At 41.1% G+C, this 21,915-nt stretch overlaps 1 protein-coding gene across 1 annotated transcript; it reads right to left on the minus strand.

The window, feature by feature from the left end:
- Nucleotides 1-20,099: 20,099 nt before the first annotated feature.
- LOC131225899 (uncharacterized) lies at nt 20,100-21,624 on the minus strand. The gene is made up of 4 exons (XM_058221505.1): nt 21,356-21,624; nt 21,139-21,269; nt 20,982-21,057; nt 20,100-20,902 (listed from the first exon to the last, which is right to left on the minus strand). The coding sequence occupies exons 1-4, from the start codon at nt 21,444-21,446 to the stop codon at nt 20,622-20,624; spliced, it is 579 nt and encodes a 192-aa protein (XP_058077488.1). The 5' UTR covers nt 21,447-21,624; the 3' UTR covers nt 20,100-20,621.
- Between the last annotated feature and the right edge of the window lie 291 nt (nt 21,625-21,915).

Consider the following 21,915-nt stretch of genomic DNA (forward strand, 5'->3'; position numbering starts at 1 on the left):
ATCTCTCATTGAAAAGCAATTACTCACCTTCAATCCTCTTCCCTAACTAAAGCCGCTAAAGCCGAAAACGTATCCCTCAAACTTGTTTCTACAACCCATCTATCCTCCCAAAATTTAATTCTCCACCATCCCCAAGGTAAAACCTATACCCTCCCACACTATCTTTAAGGGACGATACTGATTTCCACAAATAAGAAGATCGATAGAGAGGAGATGCTTTTGTCCAGCACCCCCCTTCCTCTACCCCATACTTTCTAGATATTACCTCCCTCCACTTTACTTCCCCCTCCACCCCAAACCTCCAAACCCATTTTCCTAGCAAAGCTAAATTCATCTCCTTTAACTTCCTCAACCCCACCCCTCCTTTATCCTTCAGTTTACAAACTTCATTCCATTTTAAAAGATGGAATTTATGTTTTTCACCCAACCCTTCCCACAAGAACTCCCTCATTCATCTATCCAAAGCATTTAGAATAGACTTTGGGCACTTAAAGAGAGACATGAAGTAAACCGGAATATTTGACAATGGTACATGAATCATAACCTTTCTTCCTCCCATTGATAAGTACCTAGACCATCATTTAGACATCTTCCTATCGCATTGCTCAATAACTTTGTCCCACATGTTTTGCCGGTCTCCCCATACATAACGGTAATACCAAATAAGTTGTCAGGAAAGAGGCTTCCCGACATCCAAACACATCCACAAAGACCTGATTTTCTTCCTTGGAAATGCTTACCCCTAAAATCTTGGTTTTGGAAATATTGACTTTCAAAGCGGATACCACCTCAAAAGATATTATTATTGATCGAAGATTTTGCACAAAGAAGTCATCTGCCTTACACAATAAGAGAATATTGTCCACATACTGAATATGTGATATCTGAATATCTGAATTGTCCACTCCAAACCCTCTAACCAAACCAATCTGAACACATTTATCAATCATTTTGCTAAGAGCTTCCATTATCGTGACGAAAAGAAATGGAGATAAAGGATCACATTGACTAAGCCCCCGAGAAGCAGCAAAGAACCCCTTTGGCGACCCATTTTCAAGTATGGAGAATTTAGCCGATCTCACACATTTCTGAATCCAAGAGCATCATTTTGGTCCACATCCCAATCTGACTAACATATAGTCTAGAAACGCCCAATCCACATGATCATATACCTTCTCGATATCAAGCTTGCACACTAAGCCTTCCTCTCCTTTTTTTGAACCAAGAGTCCACACATTCGTTGGCCAATAAAGAGTAATCGACTATCTGCCTACCATTGACAAAAGCCCATTGAGACTTTAATATAACACTTCCCAACACCTTCCAAAATCTGGAAGCCAGAACATTTGCTAATATCTTGTATGGGCCACCTCGAAGACTAATAGGATGAAAATCTTTCAAACATTCAGCTCCTTCCTTTAAAAGGATCATTACTATAAATGTAGCCCCTAGTTCTATCGTTATGAAGCCTTTACCATAAAATTCTTGGAAAAGGCGTAACACATCAACCTTCACACACCCAAAATTTCTGGGGGGAAAAAAAAAAAAAAAAAAGCTATAGGAAAACCATCTGGCCTCGGAGCTTTATCACTCCATAATTCTGCTACTGCTTTCTTAATTTTATCTTCAGATAAAAAAATGTTTCAAAGAATCCGCCTCATCTGACGATATTGAATGAAACAGCAGATTATCAAGAACTGGCCTCTTTTTCCTCTCCTTAGACAAAAGACCTCTATAAAATTGCACTATGGAATCACATTTGATTTCTCTTCAATTCTTTCTCCATCCACCAGTAACGATGAGATCTTATTTGTTCTCTCTCTAGTGCTAGCCATCGCATGAAAGAACTGTGTTTTTATCCCCTGCTTTCAACCACGTTACTCTTGACCTTTGCTGCCATTTTATTTCTTCCTCTCACAGCCTAACATTATATTTTGCAATATACACCTCCCTCCATCCTTTTTCCCCCTCTGAAAGATCCTCTTCCTCGATGTCTAACCTTTGAATGTCAAGCAGGAAATTGGACTTTTCCTCCTCACGGGCATTCAAATGCTCTTTTTCCCACTCCCCAATCTTTTGTTTAAGCAACTTTAATTTATGAAATAGAGAATAACTTGCTCCTTTAATTGAGAAGGATGATCACCATTCTACGATCTTTTCCGCAAGGCCTTCGATTTCTAACCATGCTAGCTCAAACCGAAATAGCCTCGGCCCCCAATCTTCCTCATCCACCTCCAACAAAACCGAGAAATGGCTCGAGAAGGGTCTAGGCAGACCTCTTTGACAGATCAACAGATATTTCTTTGCCCATTCTGGAGAGATGAGGAACCTATCTAGTCTAGTCTTGATTGGTGACGCTTGCCCATTTGACCAAGTAAATTTAGCGCCCTCCCGTTGGAAGGTCTAGCATCTCATTTTTCAAAATTCATTCAGAAAAGTCTATCATACTCCTTGAAATCTAGCCTCCATTTGATTTTTTATGAAGAAGTCTAACTACATTGAAGTCACCTCCCACGCACCACGGCACCCCATCTGCTTCGACATGAATCTAACTCTGCCCACAAGTTAACTTGTTGTTTTGATATGCACCGCCCGTAAACTGATGTGAAGTACCATAAATAGGGCCCGTAAAGCCGTAAGTTAACATTGTAGCTTCTTTGTCTTCTTCTTCTTCTTCTTCTTGAAAGAAGCTACAATGTTAGAGTACATAAACATTACAAAACTCACACGATTACGGGACATTGAAAACAAGACAGCAAGAATAGTTAATGCAGGGGCATTTTCACACCAGGCTCGAGTGGGGTGGCCTGTGGAATACAGGGGAACACTCGGGGTGGGTGGCCCGTGTGAGGCAGGTGGCTCATGTGAAGCGGAACCAATTTGAAGTAGGGCCCACGAGGGGGGTTCGGCCGAGTTCCTAACCCATGGGATGTGGGGCCTGGGCTATGAGATAAAGGGATTGATTCACCATGCTCTATCAGTTCGAGCTTTTAGAGCAAGCCTGGTGGTATCAAAGCACGAGGTCTCGTGTTTGAGACTCCTCACTGGCGATAATTAATGCAGGGGCATTTTCACACCGAGCTCGAGTGGGGTGGCCTGTGGGATACAGGGGCACACTCGGGGTGGGTGGCCCGTGTGAGGCGAGTGGCTCTTGTGAAGCAGAACCCATATGAAGTAGGGCCCACAAGGGGGGTTCGGCCGAGGTCGTAACCCATGGGATGTGGGGCCTAGGCTATGAGATAAAGGGATTGATTCACCATGCTCTATCCGTTCAAGCTTTTAGAGCAAGCGGTTAATTGTCCTGCATCAAAGTGGTGGGTGGCCTGTGGGATGCAGGGGCACACTCGAGGTGGGCGGCCCGTGTGATGCGGGTGGCTCGTTTGAAGCAGAACCCATGTGAAGTGGGGCCCATGCGTGGGGTTCGGCTGAGGTCCTAACCCATGGAATGTAAGGCCTGGGCTATGAGATAAAGGGATTAATTCACCATACTCTATCGGTACGAGCTTTTAGAGCAACCGGTTAATTGTCCTGCATCAATAGTGCCTTAGGCAACAAGTCTACTTCATTGTTCCTGGCCAATGTACACGTTTAGTGGGTGTTTGGGGATGTGAAGAACTCTGGAAATAAATTCATCATCATCATCATTTAAGCCTTATCCCAACTACTTGGATTAGCTACACGAATCCCGATCTACCATTCCACTCTATCAAAGGGACCATATCCTCAGTTAAACCATAGGTCATCAAAATGTCAAATTGGAAATAAAATCAGTTTCCATGAAAGAACCATTGAGAAAAAAGATAGGCTTCGAAACTGAATTCTGATTCCTAGTTTTTTTTTCCTCAAAATTTTGTGGATGATCAATTCCCAAAATATGTTAAATTGTTTTCCAAGGCGGAGAAGACGTGAGGTAATCATTGAGGTGACCATATGTGGAATCCGAAACAAACAACCCAAGGAAAACTGGGATCCATGGTTTTCCATTTCCTGAGGATCCAACTTATTTTTTCAGATCCAAATCTTAGTTTTCCTCTATTGAAACATGACATTAGGGTTTTGCATGGAATTCAACAATAAAAGAGCATTTCAACAGTTGTAGACAAACTGTTGGGTGATTGAGATCACAAAATTAGAGAAGAAGATTTGAGAGAGGATAGATAATTTCATTGTATTGTCCCAAGAGAGGCATAAGTACATAAATAAAGGTCTATATCCTATTTTAAGATTTACAAGATAACTGTTAGCATAAATGAGAATCTATACAACATATGGTTCATTGAAGGAGCACCTAGCAACATGTGCATAAAATAATAATGAATGGTACTCCAGCAAGATTCAGTAGAATACTACTCCATCACAAACAAAAATCTTCCCATGCAACTTATTATCAATGTTCAAAACATCGATATCGCGTCACGTATCACATCCTTGGGATATGGATATGTATCAGTTATCACATAGGATATATCATTTGTATCGGGTAATTTATCACACTTTTTGGGAAACATGTGGAAACATTGGGAAAATGGTTGAATTTTTCAATGAAGCTTCAGAGAATGTAAAAAAAAAAAAAATGTCATAATGTACACTTTTAAATCATAACATCTCAAAAAAGAAGTGCACATAATAGGTTTCCGTTGGATAGGGTCCTAAGCTATGCGTTGTTTGACTAAATTAATGCAACTATATTCAAATTGAATGCATAACCTTTAGAGTGTATGTGATGATCATTTCATCAAACACTCATAAATACTTCGAAATTAGTCTCAATTGACAACTGGTTGAAGGAAAATATTGAAAAATAATTATTATTATTTTTATTAATTTTTAATTAAAATTGATTTTTATTTTTTGAAAATTGACAAGGACTTAACAAATCAATAGATCAGCACTCATACATGGTTGATTTCATGTTTGGAGTGCAATATTGCAAGCAATTTGAGAGAAATTGGGAAATTTTTGAATTTTTCCCAAATCAGACCACCTACACTCAAATTTCGAAATTCGAGTGTATGTGATGATCATTTCATCAATTACTTCTACATACTTCGAAATTAGTCTCAATCGACAACCAGTTGAAGGAAAATTTCAAAAACGAATGGAAAACATGAAGAACCAATGGATATCGAAATCAAAGCTCCAACTCTATGATTTTTCATGCAAAACACCCATGGATTTGTAACCATTTGACACTAATTTAACATAATTTCAACAAAAAAAAAAAGGATTGCACAGGTGGAATACAAGATATATCGTGGGATATATCGGCCGATATTATCAATATTTAAAACATTGCTTCTGATTAGATCAAAGTGTTTCTATAGGGCAAAGTTCTTGATTAGAAAGGCAAGATTGTCCACAATTTCATCCAATGAGAGGAGGAAATTCTATCAAGTGAGCTGATCGATATTTGCATAAGGTTGCAATCACCGGCATATAGAGGGAGGGAGGGAGGGAAGGTAGCAATGACCAAAGGCACCCTTCACATTTCGATAAAGATTTATTATGTGATTGGCATCCAAATTATACAGAGGGATATCATATGCATCTGGATTTTGTTGAAGAGCTCCTCAATTTGAACAAGGATGATACCACCACTAGTGATGGGGACATCACGCGCGCACGCGCACACACACCGCCCCCTACGCACGTACGCCAGAAGGAGGGCCCCACCGTCGATTTAGATCGATGACGACGTCCAGGGAGGGCCTCCTAGTTAGAAGACAGAGTTTGGTTCATTGAAGTGGGTCCGATAGTCAAGTAAAGCCCATCATGGGATCTCATGAGCGGGGTCCGCTAGTCGGATTAAGTTCATATTTTAGTTTTTGATTATTTATGTTATTTAGAATATCATGAACGCTTTAGATTTCTTTGGTTAGTTTTTGTTTTGGTTTACTTCATCACCAAGTAATAGGTTGCGCACATGGCGCAAGTTTTGGAGCATAGGATTTTTCCTATAAATAGGCACCCCTTGTAGTTCTTTTGATTCATTGAAGTTTAATAAAAATTCCTGCTTTTACTCTCTAAGTTTCAGAGTTGTGGAAAAATTCAAGTGGGTGTGAAGCCCTCCCTTTTCGAAGGGCTAACTACTGTGGTGCGAAGCCACATCTATCCTCATCCGCCCCTACCCTCTTCCATCCATATATCTCACCTTCTACAGCCATCCTCGCCTCAAATCCATCAATTTTGCAATGGATCTTCTCCCTACAGCCAGTTTTCAGAATCTGGCCTTGCAGGAGGGTTGAAACTTCGGCGGAGCACCGCGCACAGCCTGTAGCTCGGATTGCCCTGAAACTTTAGGGGTTTGCCCACCCCTAGCCGACCAGGGCCAATGAATCAGTTTTCGGGTGTGGGACCCACTCGCACGTGCATCAGATCCTGGCCCTCTGTCCGCTCGCGAGATTTGTCACCCGGTTCAAGTTTTCTCATATTTCCCCCTTTTCATACCTATTTTCATAAACCCTAACCCTAGATTGCATTACCCTTAATTTATTTGCCTTTTTTTTCACCCTAGGGTTCTTTGAGTTGAAATTAGTGAATCCCTTGGATTAGGGACTGATTACTGTGCATGTGTGGATGATTATTTCTTATCTTTGAATATCGTTTTGTTCATAATTTTTATTGATCCAGCCCTAACATGTGTAGGCCTATGCCCGCATAAATTCCCCTTAATTGAATGTTTGGACTTTCATGTGGTATATGGAATTTGTGTAATTGTTTCTGAACTAACATGATCTTAAGCCTAAAATCTCGCACATCATATTTGAATTTCATGTCCTTCATCAAATTTGGTATCAGAGTTTAGGGTTCTTGTAGGGGAATACATTACATGTTAGGGTTAGTTTGTTTGAGTCCTTCATACATCTAGGGCTTGTTTGGATTCGCGTATTAGAACGTATTGTATGGTATTAGGGGTCCTGATTTGACATTTACGGTGTTTGGATTGGAATTGAAATGGCTAGAATTCCAAGCGCGCGAATACATTCAAAATCCAAAATTTTGAATCGGCGGTAGAGCGTTGTCAGACGGCTCTGTTGCCGTCAGTACTTTCTCTTCAATGCAATGTATTCGCATGCAAGAGGATTCCGAGAAACGCAAAAGCCTACCTCCAGGGAGAGAATGGCGAGTAGTCTACACCAGCAGCTCCTACAATCATCACCGCCATTGTGCATGCCGTCATTCAGTTGAGACCTCAGCACCGACCAGTATCGAGACCTCAGCACCGAGGAGTCACTACCGACTACCGAATCCAAGTCCATGTGGTAGTGTTGTAGAGGACTCTGTCTCACATTACCTCTGCTCAAGCGATTAGCTAGCTAGCTAGCTACCTTCTCTATTAGTCGTTCGAATCCTAGAAAAGCATGATTTCTGAAAGGATGGCATTTTCTTCTCCATTTTCTTCTCTCTAACTCCTCCCACTCTCAATCCGTTGCAGGAACCCTCTCTCGATTTCTGAAAGGAAACTCGGCGATTCTCTCCGATTCCATACTCCTTCCAAAAATCTCACCCATTCTCTCTAATTTCGTACTCCTTCCAAAACACTCAAATGCTTCTGTGCTCAGAGACAATCTACCCAACAATTTGAGAGGCTCTTCTCCAACCTCAATCAGGCTACTCTTAAGAGAGAACCAGGTCAGTATTTCTACGCTATTGACATATCCAGGCCGTTCATCAGGTCTATCCCACAGTGCATACGCCTTGTCCAGAAATTGCGTCTGGAATCCAATGATATCAACTGACCGTGGGCACCAGCTCTTATGAAATGAACGTGGAATTTTTAAAAAAATCAATCCGTACAAAAGCTATCGTATGTTGTACGACGGTACAATACGCAGGCCTAATACGTCGTAACCAAACATTGAATAATACAAGAAATTGTATACTTGCCCGAACAATACGTCCTATCCAAACATTGAATAATGGCACGCTGATTAGGATGTATTCTGAAAATCTTCCAAAGTATACATGAACAGTAACCGGATACAATACAATGCACCCTAATACGTGAATCCAAACAGGCCCCTAGTTCATCACATATAGCTGTTAGATGTCTGTAGTCCCTGATATTAGTTGCTGGAATTTCTATTAGCAGGAAGTTAGCAATTCACATTGCTGTAACTTTCTGTTATTCCCTTATTTCGACAACTATGTTGCTGGATTTTAGTAGCACTGCGTAATTTCCCTTATATAGAGTCTCATAAGATCATTTAGTCCTATTTAGTTGCATATAGTCGTCATAAAAAGTCCTTAGGTGGAGTTAGCAAGTGTATGCCCACACGTACGGGTCATGATTTTGGCTTGCACCGTACACTAAACATGGAGCAACTGCTAGAGTCAATAAAAAACCGTCCTAGCAGATCGAGTCTGTGGGTAAGCATTGTGAACAACATATAGACCAATGCTTTGATCAATTTGATGTACGCATTACCCAACTAAAGGCCTCTGCTGGAACACCCCACCATTGAGGTGGATGTCCAATCTCAGGCAGGTGGCCAGTAGGATAGACCAATGAATGGAGTTGGCCAAGGAATCAGTTATAAGTGTGCACCCGTGCACCCACCCCATGAGGGACGTCAAGACCACTATTTTGAGAGGTACAACATGTGCGGCCTTGTGGCTGGAGAAAGTGCACCAGAGGCTAGTTTAGAGTTACCCACTAAGGCCAGTCCGGTAGTGAATGAGTTTCGTGATGTCTGTCCTGATGATCTACCAGATGAGTCTCCCCCTAGGAGGGATATAGAGCACACCAGAACATAGGACACCGTAATACCTACAACCGAGTTTGCGTTTAATAGTTTTGTCAATAAGTCCACAGGTCTCAATCCTTATGAAGTCGTTACTGGTTATAAACCTGAAACCTATTGATCTTGTCCCTATGTCACTCTCCCATAGGACATCTGAGCCTGCAGAGTCTTTCATGCATCACATTCATTCATGGCATCAAGAAATCAAGCAGAAGATCACTACTAGTAATGAACATTACAAAGTTTTTGCAGACCAGCATAAAGGTTTCAAGGAATTCAATGTAATGGACTCTGTGATGGTCCGCATCAGGCCCGAGCGGTATCCTCCGGAGGTCGCTCGTAAGTTACACGCACGTAGTGCTGGACCCTTCAAAATTATAAGACGAAACGGTCTTCAATGCGTATGTGGCAAATCTTCCACCCTCCATGGAAATTAGTTTCACATTCAATGTGAAGGATCTAGTTGCATTTCAAGGGACCATTGATGCATTGTCCAGCCTTTCGCCTAACTATCCTAATTCCCCAGACCTTTCCCTTGTTCCATGGCCCCCTCCCGACCCATTTTCTCAACCTCTACGTCTCATACCTACCGGTCCCGGCCCATTTTTCCAGCCTCTACCTCCCAATACCTACCCTTCCCGACCCATTTTTCCAGCCTCTACATCCCATACCTACCCATCCCGACCCATTTTTTCAGCTTCTACCTCCCATACCCAACCTTCACACACCCAGAGAGGAAATAGAGGATATCTTGGACCATCAGATAGTTTCGACGTCGGACGGCAGGTTTCAGAAGCATGCGCCCAGCTTCAGACAGCACGTGGCTCACTGAGAAGGAGCTTTAGAGACTTGATCCTGATATCTTGGAGCGGTTCAAGAGTTTTATTTCGCCAGTGGCGAAATCTTTGCAGCAGGGGAGAATTGATGGGGACATCACGGGCACACGCCACCCCCTACGCACCTACGTCAAAAGGAGGGTCACATCGTCGATTTGGATTGATGACGACGTCCAGGGAGGGCCTCCTAGTTAGAAGACAGTTTGGTTCATTGAAGTGGGCCCGATAGTCAAATAAAGCCCATCATGGGATCTCATGATCGGGGCCCGCTAGTTGAATTAAGTTCATATTTTAGGTTTTGATTATTTATGTTATTTAGAATATCATGAACGCTTTAGATTTCTTTGGTTAGTTTTTGTTTTGGTTTACTTCATCGCCAAGTAATAAGTTGCGCACATGCCGCGAGTTTTGCGGTATAGAATTTTTCTTATAAATAGGCACCCCTTGTAGTTCTTTTGATTCATTGAAGTTTAATAAAAATTCCTGCAAGTTTTTTTCTACTCTCTGAGTTTCTGAGTTGTAAAAAAATTCAAGTGGGTGCGAAGCCCTCCCTTTTCGAAGGGCTAACTACCGTGGTGTGAAGCCACATTTATCCCCATCCGCCCCTACCCTCTTTCATCCATGTATCTCACCTTCTACAGCCATCCTCGCCTCGAATCCATCAGTTTTGCAGCGGATCTTCTACCTACAGCTAGTTTCTAGAATCTAGCCCTACAGGAGGGCTAAACCTTCGGCAGAGCACCGCGCACAGCCCGTAACTCAGATTGCCCTGAAACGTTGGGGTTTTGGAGCCCACCCCTGGCTGACAAGGGCCAAGGAATCGGTTTCCGGGTGTGGGACCCGCTCGCACGTGCGGCCAGGCTAGTGTGCACATGCGTCAAGCCCTAGCCTGCTGTCCGCTTGCAGGATTTATCTCCCAGTTCAGGTTTTCTCTTATTTTCCTATTTTCATACCTATTTTCATAAACCCTAACCCTAGATTGCATTACCCTTAATTTATTTACCCTTTTTTCACCCTAAGGTTACTTGAGTTAAAATTAGTGAATCCCTTGGATTAGGGACTGATTACTATGCATGTGTGGATGATTATTTCTTATCTTTGAGTATCGTTTGGTTCATAATTTTTATTGATCCAGCCCTAACACGTGTAGGCCTGGGCCCGCATAGATTCCCCTTAATTGAATGTTTGGACTTTCATGTAGGATATAGAATTTGTATAATTGTTTCTGAACTAACATGATCTTAAGCTTGAAATCTCGCACATCATATTTGAATTTTATGTCCTGCATCAACCGGTGCCAAATATACCATGATACTTGTGGAAAATGTTTTAACTTCAACCTATTGTATTTGGGGTCCCTACTCATGGCTTAGTGGTAGACTCGCAAGAGTTTCAACACAAGGTCATGGGTTTGAGTACCCACTGTGGTGTGTGACTGTGACGGTGCGTGTTTATAAAAAAAAAAAGTACTGTATTTGACTGGTTATGTCTGAAAATTCTAAAATTTTCTTACATTCTTGTCATAATTTGTGCATAACTGTGAAAGTTGTAAACATTAACAATTTCATCAAGTTTAGCATGCTAGAAAGATTAAAACTAATAAAACTAAATAGAATGGGTCAAATATTTAAAGTAGAAACCATAAAACTAAATATGAATAACATGCTCCCAGTGGGATTCCCAAATTGACAGTTCTAAAACTTTGTGACTCAACCTAAAACTCGACTGAGTCAACTCTAGTCAACACATTTTGAGTGGAGTCACTAGGAAAGTCTCTGGTAATTATCAGTCAGTCCCAAATCGACAAGACTTGTTGAGTTGCTGTAATCACATTCTTTGTTATTGTTGTCTTATTTGCAGACGTTTGATTTGAAATGGCCTCCAAAAGTTGGAGTGTATTTTGTTTGCTTCCATTTCTTAGTTCATTTTAAAGGGCAATTCTACTGACTAAATGTTTTACTTAGAAATCTTAAATAAAATAGTGATTCTGCTAATGGTCTGGGTGTTGGATAATACATTGATCTGTGCTTGACTGATTTCGCTAGCAAACCAGGTATGTTAGGTAATATATCTCTTTTGCAGCTTCTTTTCGTGGTGCAGATTCAGGTTTACCTAATCACAGCTTACCACAAAGAAACAGAAAAGAAATGTCCCAACATCGAAAGTTCAAATTTCTGATGAATTCTTAAGATGCATACACGGAAGAAGATCCAAAGGTCAAAGTATTATGGCAATAAGCAAGACATTACTCTCAAAAAAATATCTAGGAGTGCCTGCACTACAAATAGATGTGGCAAGGCTATGATGAAGATGCTGATAATAATGAAATCATATGAATTCTTTTACTATAGATTCAAATATATATATAGAGGAATGCTCACCTGCACACCTTTGCACACGTGTCATCGTCACAAAATCTAAACGGTCCACGTGATGCAGCACCCCTTGAAACCTCACAAGCCCAACTTTCAGCCTGATCCAAAGCTCTAGTGGGCCATTGCAAAGAGAAATGCAAATCAAGGGAGGAATTTGTTTCCTTTTGCCATGGCCCACCAGAGTTTTGTATCGGGCTGAAAGTTTGGCTCCTGAGGTTTCAAGGGGTGCCGCATCACATGGACCGTTCAGATTATGTGACCATGACACATGTGCAAAGGTGAGCCTTGGGAGTTCACATAAGAAGGTGCGCAGGTGAGCATTCCTATATATAGACATATGCACGCACGCAAGCACTCGCGCGCGCGTGTGTGTGTGTATTTTTTGTGTATACACACACACACACACACACACAAATAAAATAGTAGGAAAAAAAAAAATACTTCAAGAAATTACTTTTATTTAGAAACTCATCCTCAACCTTGGATTAGTGTACATTCAAGGGTTTTCCTAGACTTACTGATGGATGCTAGGGAACAATCTCTACCCAAATTGCAAACAACACTTCAATACCCTCACTTTCTACATTATTTCAACTTTTCATTATCATCTATCATTTCTGAAAGTAGCATAAGATCTGGAACACATTCAAAGAAAGAGTGACTCTAGAGGGAATTGCTCTAGGGATCATGCTTGCATTGCATAGAAACCGGATAACCATATCGTAGCTATAACACTTTTATGACCATACAAGCTTACGGTACAAAGATTAAATCAGCCTACGATTTGCATTGATCTCTATCCCAAAGCTATGTCAAAGAATTTGAATTACATTATGAAGTGCATGGACCATGATGAAAATTAAATGTTTTTAAGAGTATAATGAGTAGAGAATTGGATTTGAAGTGAGAAGACAATTCTGAGTAGCTACAGTATATCTACCTTTTGTTTTTCTTCTCCATATCCAGCCACAACTGATTGCATGTCGAAGCTTAATGGATAAGCATCCCAAGTCTTGAAATGAGATTTTAGGCCCATATGATGGGCCTGGGCTTAAAATTAGATACAATAATCTGACCAATTTTGGGCCAAGCTTGGGCTGTATGTTTTGCTAACATTCCCACCTTCATGGAGACATACGCAATTTCTCCAAACCTTTTAAATGGCCCACGAGGTGACTTACCATCAATCTAAACCATTCATTCATTCACACAAGTAGGAACAAGCCGGATGCAAGAATTGCATCAATCAGATGTTCCTAACCCTTTGAATGAGGCCAATTTGTTATAACCATCCATTGTTTCCAAGCCATCATTCACGTGGTTAGAATCATCAAATCAAAGTGTTATTTTAGAATCATAAGAAATACAAAGTGAGATTTATTAACTAGATGTTTCAAGATAATGACAGGATCTATTTTGTTTCTCCAGTCAATCTTGGTTGTCCATTTTCATGCTATTGATAGGAAGCTTAGGATCACTCGATTGGCATGATTTTTGCACCATGGCTTGTTCCTAGTTGTATGAACGAATGAACAGTCCAGATAAATAATAGGTCAACCCATGTGCCATATAAAAGGCTTGGAGATGTTGCTAACGTCCCCGTGAAAGTGGGGACATTAGAAAAAACCACCTTCATGGGGACATTGGCAACATCCCCAAACCTTTTGAATGCCATGTGGTGGTGCAACCCAATTCAATGAGATCACATCACAACACCCGAATTGCAAAGAAATGGACAAGAGTACAACCACAAGAATATTTGAGTAGAGAGGGAGAGATAGTTTTATTGATATTGAGCTTCTTCTTACAATACTTAAGAAAACGCACAGAAAATTTTGAATTCCTTCATCCACTTCCCATATAGGCCGTAAATGAATCTTTAATGAAAATCCCCCAAACAATTAGATTGATTTCAAATCAACCTAAACTATCTACGATGACAATAGGCCTAATAATAGAAAAACAAATCTGGAAATAATCACCAAAATCTACAATCACATCACATCTTTAAATCAGCCCTCATATCTTCCACACAGTGTATAAAATATCGGCAATATTATCGAAATATCGCCGATAATATCGGTGTCGCCGGCTATGTGACACCGAAACCCCGTTTTTTTGAATCGCTCCCAAGTATCGCCGATAATCTCGCCAGATTATCGGTATTTTCAAAATATTGTCGATATTTCGCTGTTCCCACCAACCATGAGTGGGAACTATAGCCAACAACCCCCCTTTGTCGATAAAAGGTTGTGAGCGATAAAATGTTTATAAAAAAAAAAACCCAAAAAATACCTTTTTTTTCGCCCAGATCTAGAGGAAGACGCGAATTCACAGCCTTGACCTGAAAAAATTTTCTTTTTTCCATCGAAAAATCCTGCAACTTCTCGAATCCGCTTGCGGGGCGAGATCTTGAGGGTTTTTTCCTTATTTGGGATGAGGGAGAGGGAATTTCGGTTGAAATTTTGGAGAAATCGGTGGGAAGGAGATAGAATTTTGAAATTTGAGAGGGATTTTCGGAATTTGGGGATCGGGCAAGCGTAAATTGGGGATCGGGCGAGTGAAATGCGATCGCGTACGTGGTTCCGTACGCTGTTAACGTATGGACTACCGAGTACATTCTGTTGGGCCCACCGAGAATGTATCTGGTCGATCCATACGGTCCATCCGTTTTTCCATCTTATTTTAGGGGTTGAGACCAAAATTTAAGCATACCCAAAGATCGAGTGGACCACACCATTGGAAACAGTTGGAATAATGATTTCCACCGTTAAAACCTTTCTAGGGCCCACAGTGATGTTTATTTCTCATCCAACCTGTTCATAAGATCACACAGACATGGATGAAGGGAAAACACAAATATCAGCTTGATCCAAAACTTCTATGGTCCCCAAGAAATTTTCAATGATAGATTTCAATTCATACTATTTCCTACGGTGTGGTCCACTTGAGGTTTGGATATACTTTGTTTTTTTAGGCTCAAGACCTAAAATTATCTGTTAAAATGGATGGACGGAGTGGATAAAATACATAAATCACAGTGGACTCCACAGTTGAAACCTTCCTGGTTCACGTTCAACTGCTCAAGTGAGCCGTACTAAAGGAAAAATGTGGTTAGGGAAATTCCAACTGTTGAAACCTTCCTGGGTTCAACAGTGATGTTTAGATGCCATTTGTACCGTTAATAACGTCATTACTATTGAGATGAACTGAAAACAAAAATATTGGCATGAATCAAAACTTCTGTGGCCCCACGAATATTTCAACTGTGGATGTTTAATTATCACGTTTTAGGCTCACTTGAGCTTTAGATACGGTTCGTTTTTGGCATCATGTCCTAAAATGAACTCACACAACGGATGAAAGGGGAGGATTTTTCACAAACATCACAGCGGGCCCCACCTGAGCTTGCAGCGCAGGAAGGAAATCTCGGTCCCGCGCTACATGGGCACTATTGTATGTGGAAAGTTTTCAAGGGTGGAAATCATCATTTCCACTATTTCCTGTGGTATGGTCTACTTGAGACTTGTATAAGCTTCAATTTTGGGCTCAACACCTAAAATGATATGGAAAAACGGATGGAAGGTGTGGATAAACCACATAAATTCACAGTGGGCCCAACTTAGAGCGTACTGAGTAACTCAGTAGCTAATCCGATTTCTGGATTGGCTACTGACAAAAGCCGTAGCCAAAAACACCCAGATCCATAGCTCAACTAGCAGACTGAGTGGAGATACCTCGTTTCAACACTCGAGGCCTTGGTATCGATCCCTAGTAGGGTGGCTAACCCAAATGGCTACTGATGTGACGTCACCGAGCTATGTGGACCCCACCATGATGCATGTGTTATATCCATACCATCCATTAATTTGGAGAGATATTTTTATGGCATTAGAAAAAGAATGAGAAAGATCTAAAATTCAAGTGGACCCCCACCATAGAAAACAATGGGGACAGTGACATCCAGCATTCAAAACTTCTTAGGGGCCATGAAAGTTTCTGATCAAGCTGATATTTTTATTTTCACTTCATTTATCTCGATGTTAACTTATGAATAGGTTAGATCTTAAAAATACATCACAGTGGACCCTATAAATATTTCAACAGTGGGTGTGATTGCTCGTTGAGCAACAGTACTACCAACTTGTTGAGCAACAGTTCTACTCTCAACTGCCACGGGATCCGAACAATGATTACAAGTCACCTCGTCACTCTATGTGGGGATGAAACATGACCATAAATGTGTATTTTTTTAAATTCATTTACTTTTGCATATCTTAATTGTTATAAGCTTGCATTTTTATTATATAAACTCATTTTGGTTACTATTTGAGTGATTTCTTACGACAACGCATGCCCTTTAGCCCCCATTAAATGGAAACTTCTAATTTAATGCATTCTTTTTGCAATTTTTTCATTCCTGAATATGTAAATATGTGTATTTAGGGGTGTCCTGAAGTTTCACTGAAAAATTCCACCATTTTCTCCATGTTTCTCCCTTTTTCCCTGCATTTCCTGTTATCAGCGATAACGATATTATATCTTTATCTCCGGCCAGCGAAACTTGTAGCGATACCAACAACTCGAACACTGCTTACGTCATTCTCCCCCGAGTTGAAAAGAACTCGACTCCAGTAAGTCAGACGCTTCATACAAGTGGTAGAAGTTCAGATCCAATCTTTTCAATTTGCCGCCCACGATCCATGTACATTCAGAATGACCTTGTACTTCCATTTCACCAAGTATTGCTTGTATTGGCCCCATCGAGTGTTAGTAGTCTTCATGCACAACACCTGTTCAACCTCTTCCTTCTTCTTTTTTTCTTTAAGAGATGTTTATCCATATTAATAATGACTTCATCTTGCATGTCAGACACCTCACCATGATACTCTACCACATTGAAAGCCAACAAGATGTCTAAGTCTTCTGGCAACTCAATCATATAGGCACCATCACTCAACTTTCCCTTGAATTGGCATGGCCCAATCTTATTAGACTTGAGCTTGTTGTAAGTTCCCCTCAAAAACTTTTCTTTGCAAAGATAAACCATAACTACGTCACCTTCTTTATATACCTTTTCTCACTTACGTCCATTAACAGCTTCTTGGTACCTGGTGTTGCTCTCTTCAATCTTCTTCATCTAAACCTACAAGTCTTGGATGTGCTTGGCAAAAGCATCAGCATCTTCACTCACCTGATCTTGTACTGACAATAGTACTAAGTCAAGTACATGATGTGAACTTCTCTCATCTACGATATCAAATTGGGATTTTTTCAATTGTTCGATTTACTAAGCTGTTATGGGCAAACTCGCTTGAGGTAGACCTAAGTCCCATTAAGATATGTTTTCACCTACAATACTCCTAAAGAGGTTAATAAGGCTCATGTTGACAACCACAATTTGGCCATTTGTTTAAGAATAATATGTGCTAGAGAATTGAAGCTTAGTCCCCAACCACTTCCATAAAAAGCACCAAAAGTGCCCGGCAAACTTCGAATCATGGTCCGAAGTTATTATTTTCGATACCCCGTGTAGTCACACAATTTCTGTGAAGAATATGTTGGTGATATACGTAGTGTCCATCGTCCTTTTGCATCGAATGAAGTGGATCATCTTGGAAGAATGGTCCACCACAATAAAAATTGAACATGCTCCCCTTTGAGTTTTAGGAAGTCCTAAAATAAAGTCCATAGAAATGTCCAACATGGAGTGATTGAAACGGAAAGCAATGTATAAAAGTCGGTATTCTATACATAACCTTTGGAGACCTAGCATGGGCAACATCATGCTATAAACCGTTCAAAATCACGATACATACAAGCATTGTTGTCAAATAGCATCGTATACGACCCAAGGGGATTGTGTGCATATGTGATCGCATAATTGCATATGCTACTACACAAACACCCAAAAAATTTACATTTTTAATCACAAAAGTGATGACATGATTGCATATGCCATCACGTAATCGCATATGGTCGTACAATTGCATAAGCGACTATGGCATATGCAACATATACTCCTGAAATGGTATAAACGATCAAATACGCACATACGTGATCACATATGAGAACACTGCAGATGAAGCCAGTAGTATTTTTCCTCCAACATGGCCAATGTTTTATCTCTTCAAAAGTGTCCACCTACATGTAGCTCAAATAGGATCTTCTCCTACAATGGTTCTTTAGAAATACATAAACAAGAACCCTTGAATAAATATCCACTGTATGAGATGAATTCATACTTTTGATCTTGACCATCAACACATCTGTAAAGCACTTTGTCAAAAATGGGATCCTCCTTATATTGTTCTCTTAATGCCTCAAATCTCAGGATATCCATGGCAAGTCTTCCTAGTAGAGCCACCTTCTTACTCAAAGCATATGCAGCTTTGTTTTGACTTCTAGTTTTGTGACGCAAAAGGAAAGTATATTCTAGGAAAGCCATCCACTTTAAATGACAAACACTCGACTTCTATTGAGAGTTGAGATATCTTAGCGCCTCATGGTCCGAGTATAAAATGAATTCTTTATAAAGCAGGTAATGCCTCAAATCCTGTAGCGCTTGGACCACTGCTTAGAACTCGAGATCATGCATGAAATACTTTTTCTAAGCATCATTAAGCTTCCCTTTAAAGAAAGTGATCGGCTTTCCTTTCACACTTAGCACCGCACCAACAGCAATATTTGAAGTGTCACTTGCCACTTAAAGACATTATTGACGTCATGAAGTGCAGGAATTAGCCTATATCATCTTCTTTTTAATGGTATTAAAGCTTCAGTTTCTCGCTTTAGTCCATTTGAACTTGCCTTCATGGTAGGTGCGATAATTGTACTAAAATTCTGAATAAATCTCTAGTAAAATGTCATCAAGCCATAGAAAGATCGAACCTCCGAAAGGATTCGTGGGGTGAGCCACTCCGCAATGGCCTTGATTTGCTCCCGGTCAAACTTGATTCCTTCTACAAGCACAATACACTCCAAAACACAATGTTATCAACAAGGAATGAACACTTTCTCAAGTTAACTAATAATGACTCCCTCCGTAGTATGTTAAATTCTTGCCATAAGTGATCAAGCTGAATATATGAATCAAGACTAAGAACAAGAATATCATCAAAATAAAAAATTATAAACTTTTCCATAAAAATGGCTCCTGTAGCGAAGTTTGATGGATGGAATGTTTATTTCATCCTAAGACCTAGTTTCGCTTTAGTGTTCGAGTTGTCGATATCGCTACAAGTTTCGGTGGCCAGAGATAACGATATAATATCGTTATCGCCGATAACCGGAAATGCAGGGAAATATGGGGAAATATGGGGAAAATGGTGGAATTTTTCAGTGAAACTTCAGGACATGCCTAAATACACATATTTACATATTCAGGAATGAAAATTTTGCAAAAAGAATGCATTAAATTAGAAGTTTCCATTTAATGGGGGCCAAAAAGTATGCGTTATCGTAAGAAATCACTCAAATAGTAACCAAACTTAGTTTATATAATACAAATGCAAGCTTACAACAATTAAGACATGCAAAAGTAAATGAATTGAAAAAAATGTAAATGAATTGAAAAAAATACACATTTCTGCCCATGTTTCATCCCCACATAGAGTAACGAGGTGGCTCGTAATCATTGTCCGGATCCCGTGGCAGTTGAGAGTAATACTGTTGCCCAACATATTGGCAGTATTGTTCCCAGGTCATCCTCTGCTCGTACCAATTGAGGAACTCTCTTATGTACCTCTGATAGTCATCCTCCCCAAACTGTACGAGTACGCCTAGACGTGGGAATTGCGTGACATACATCGACAGCATTTCCTGAGCAGGGTACTGAGGGAACAGATCAAGGCCAACCCCAACTCCTTGATAGTATTGTTGCCAGTCATACGGGTACCCCGAATATTCTCCTATCAAAGGGTCATGACTCAAAGAACTATCTTCCGGCTGCCTGTACCCATGGGTAGAAGAGCGTGACTGAATGTCAGAGCTGTCATGGTCATACCCGTGATATCCCCATGAGCATAAAGTGGGACAGAGGTGAAGCTCCCTTAATCTGAACTAATGTCCATAGATGACGGGCTGCGTGTGAGAGCATCAGCCGTGATGCGTCCAGCTTTCTTCTTCGAACGACGCTCGAACATATATCTGAGCTCTGATGCTCTCGCCCTGGATGGTGAACGAGATCCATGATCCTCGTCCTGAGTGGCATAGTCAAAGCTCTGCTCCTCAGTGAACTGGCCAACGGATCGTTGGCTCTGAGCCGTCATGTACCCCCCACCACTGCCACCCCCACCCCCACTAGTACCACCTATACTAGTGTCGGTGCCTCCATCCCCTCCCTCATCACCGTCGACGTCGTCGTCGTCGTCCCCAGGATCAGTGTCAAGTGGGGGTTGAGTCTCATCATCATCATCACTCACTACGACTTGATAATGAGGAGGGGGCCGTGAAGATGCTTCCTCACCCTCTTTGGAACGTGCTGAACTCCTCACCAAAAGATCAAAAGAGTCTGTATCCGCCTTCTGTTCCTCTACTACCTGATCGACATTGATACCCAGAGCCGCTGCTCCCTCGGCCACCTATAGAGCAGGGCCTCCCTCCGCATCATCTAAATCAGCTGATTTGACCCACTCATAAAGTGGGTCCTCATCATCATCACCTATCTATGCCATGTTACCTATAGACAACAGGTCTAACGGGTCTTGATTTTCTTCCATGTCTCGGTCTACCCGCAACTGCCTCTCTCTTAACTTCATATTGTAATGGCAGTAAACGAGCTTTTGCAGCTTCTCATATGCTAGTCTGTTCCTCTTGCTGGTGTGTATGAGTGACCATGTGCTCCAATTCCTCTCACAAGGTGAGGAGGATACAGTCTGTGCGAGAACACGGACTGCCAATAACTGCAGTGTGGGCGTGTCGACTCCGTACATCGCCCACCACTCACCTATATATCCATGAGGAGCTTGTTTTAGTTTGAAGTTTAAACGAAAAATGCAATTACCTAATTATGTTACCATACTCACACGGCATCATCGTTTCAGTCAATGCTTTTGCTAGTGCGGATGAGAACGTACCCCTCACATACCTAAACCGCAACAACTGTAAACATAGATTCACAGGTCATTATTTTTAATCACCCATATTTCTACAGGCTATAAGGAAGAAATTTTATTGCATTACCTGGTTACCGAAATCTGCTTGCGTTGTCGATTCTGGGAACAATCGTTCGAACGCCTCGTGAACGGCCATCGTCAAATCTCGATTCTCATGGAGCCGACGTTTATAATGAAATTTGGGATTTAGGTAGTATGCTGAAACCCAAATATTAGTTACTCAGTTGAATTAACATGCAAACAAAAGTAATGCTTAAAGTACTCAGTTGTATCAACAAACTTACCAGCTTGGTGGAGTGGATGCTCGAGAGTCCCAGTCCATTGACGATCGATGATATTGATCACCCACTGATATGAAGTGGGGATTGCAATCATTATCCCCTCTCATAATTCTCATAAGCTCATACATTAACCCCATCGAAGGTCACATCTCATTCTCTACGGCTCGCAGGACCTTGTACATCGGATGCAGGAAGGAAACGACGTTGTGAACTTTATCCCAGAAGGAATCAGAAAGCACTATATTCGAACAGGTCTTTGCACCCTCAGTCTTCCTCTGATTCCACTCCATGTATTTCTCGGATCTGAAGAAATTTCTCAGACCCACGCGGTGCCTATATAAGCTATCGAGTGTAATAAAGTTCATAGCGAACCGTGTCGCGCCTGGTCTAACGATGTCCCCTCCACAATACTTACGCATTGCAGCCAACAACCATGAGCGATTGTATATAAAGTTTGTCACTCTCCTCGTATCCTGGATGGTTTTCCTAACAGAATCCCTCTGGCCTATCTCCTCGAGCATTAAATCAATGCAGTGTGCCGCACACGGGGTCCAATAGAGATT

Source organism: Magnolia sinica, chromosome 14 (assembly GCF_029962835.1).
Source record: "Magnolia sinica isolate HGM2019 chromosome 14, MsV1, whole genome shotgun sequence".
Lineage (NCBI taxonomy): Eukaryota > Viridiplantae > Streptophyta > Magnoliopsida > Magnoliales > Magnoliaceae > Magnolia > Magnolia sinica.

Excerpts from the sequence above, each read along its gene's own strand:
- LOC131225899 (XM_058221505.1), bottom strand. The coding sequence starts at position 21,446 with ATGATTGCAATCCCCACTTCATATCAGTGGGTGATCAATATCATCGAT. Across the intron at positions 21,270-21,355 it reads GCATCCACTCCACCAAGCTG|CATACTACCTAAATCCCAAA; the intron begins GTAAGTTTGTTG and ends TTTGGGTTTCAG. Across the intron at positions 21,058-21,138 it reads AAGCAGATTTCGGTAACCAG|TTGTTGCGGTTTAGGTATGT; the intron begins GTAATGCAATAA and ends CTATGTTTACAG.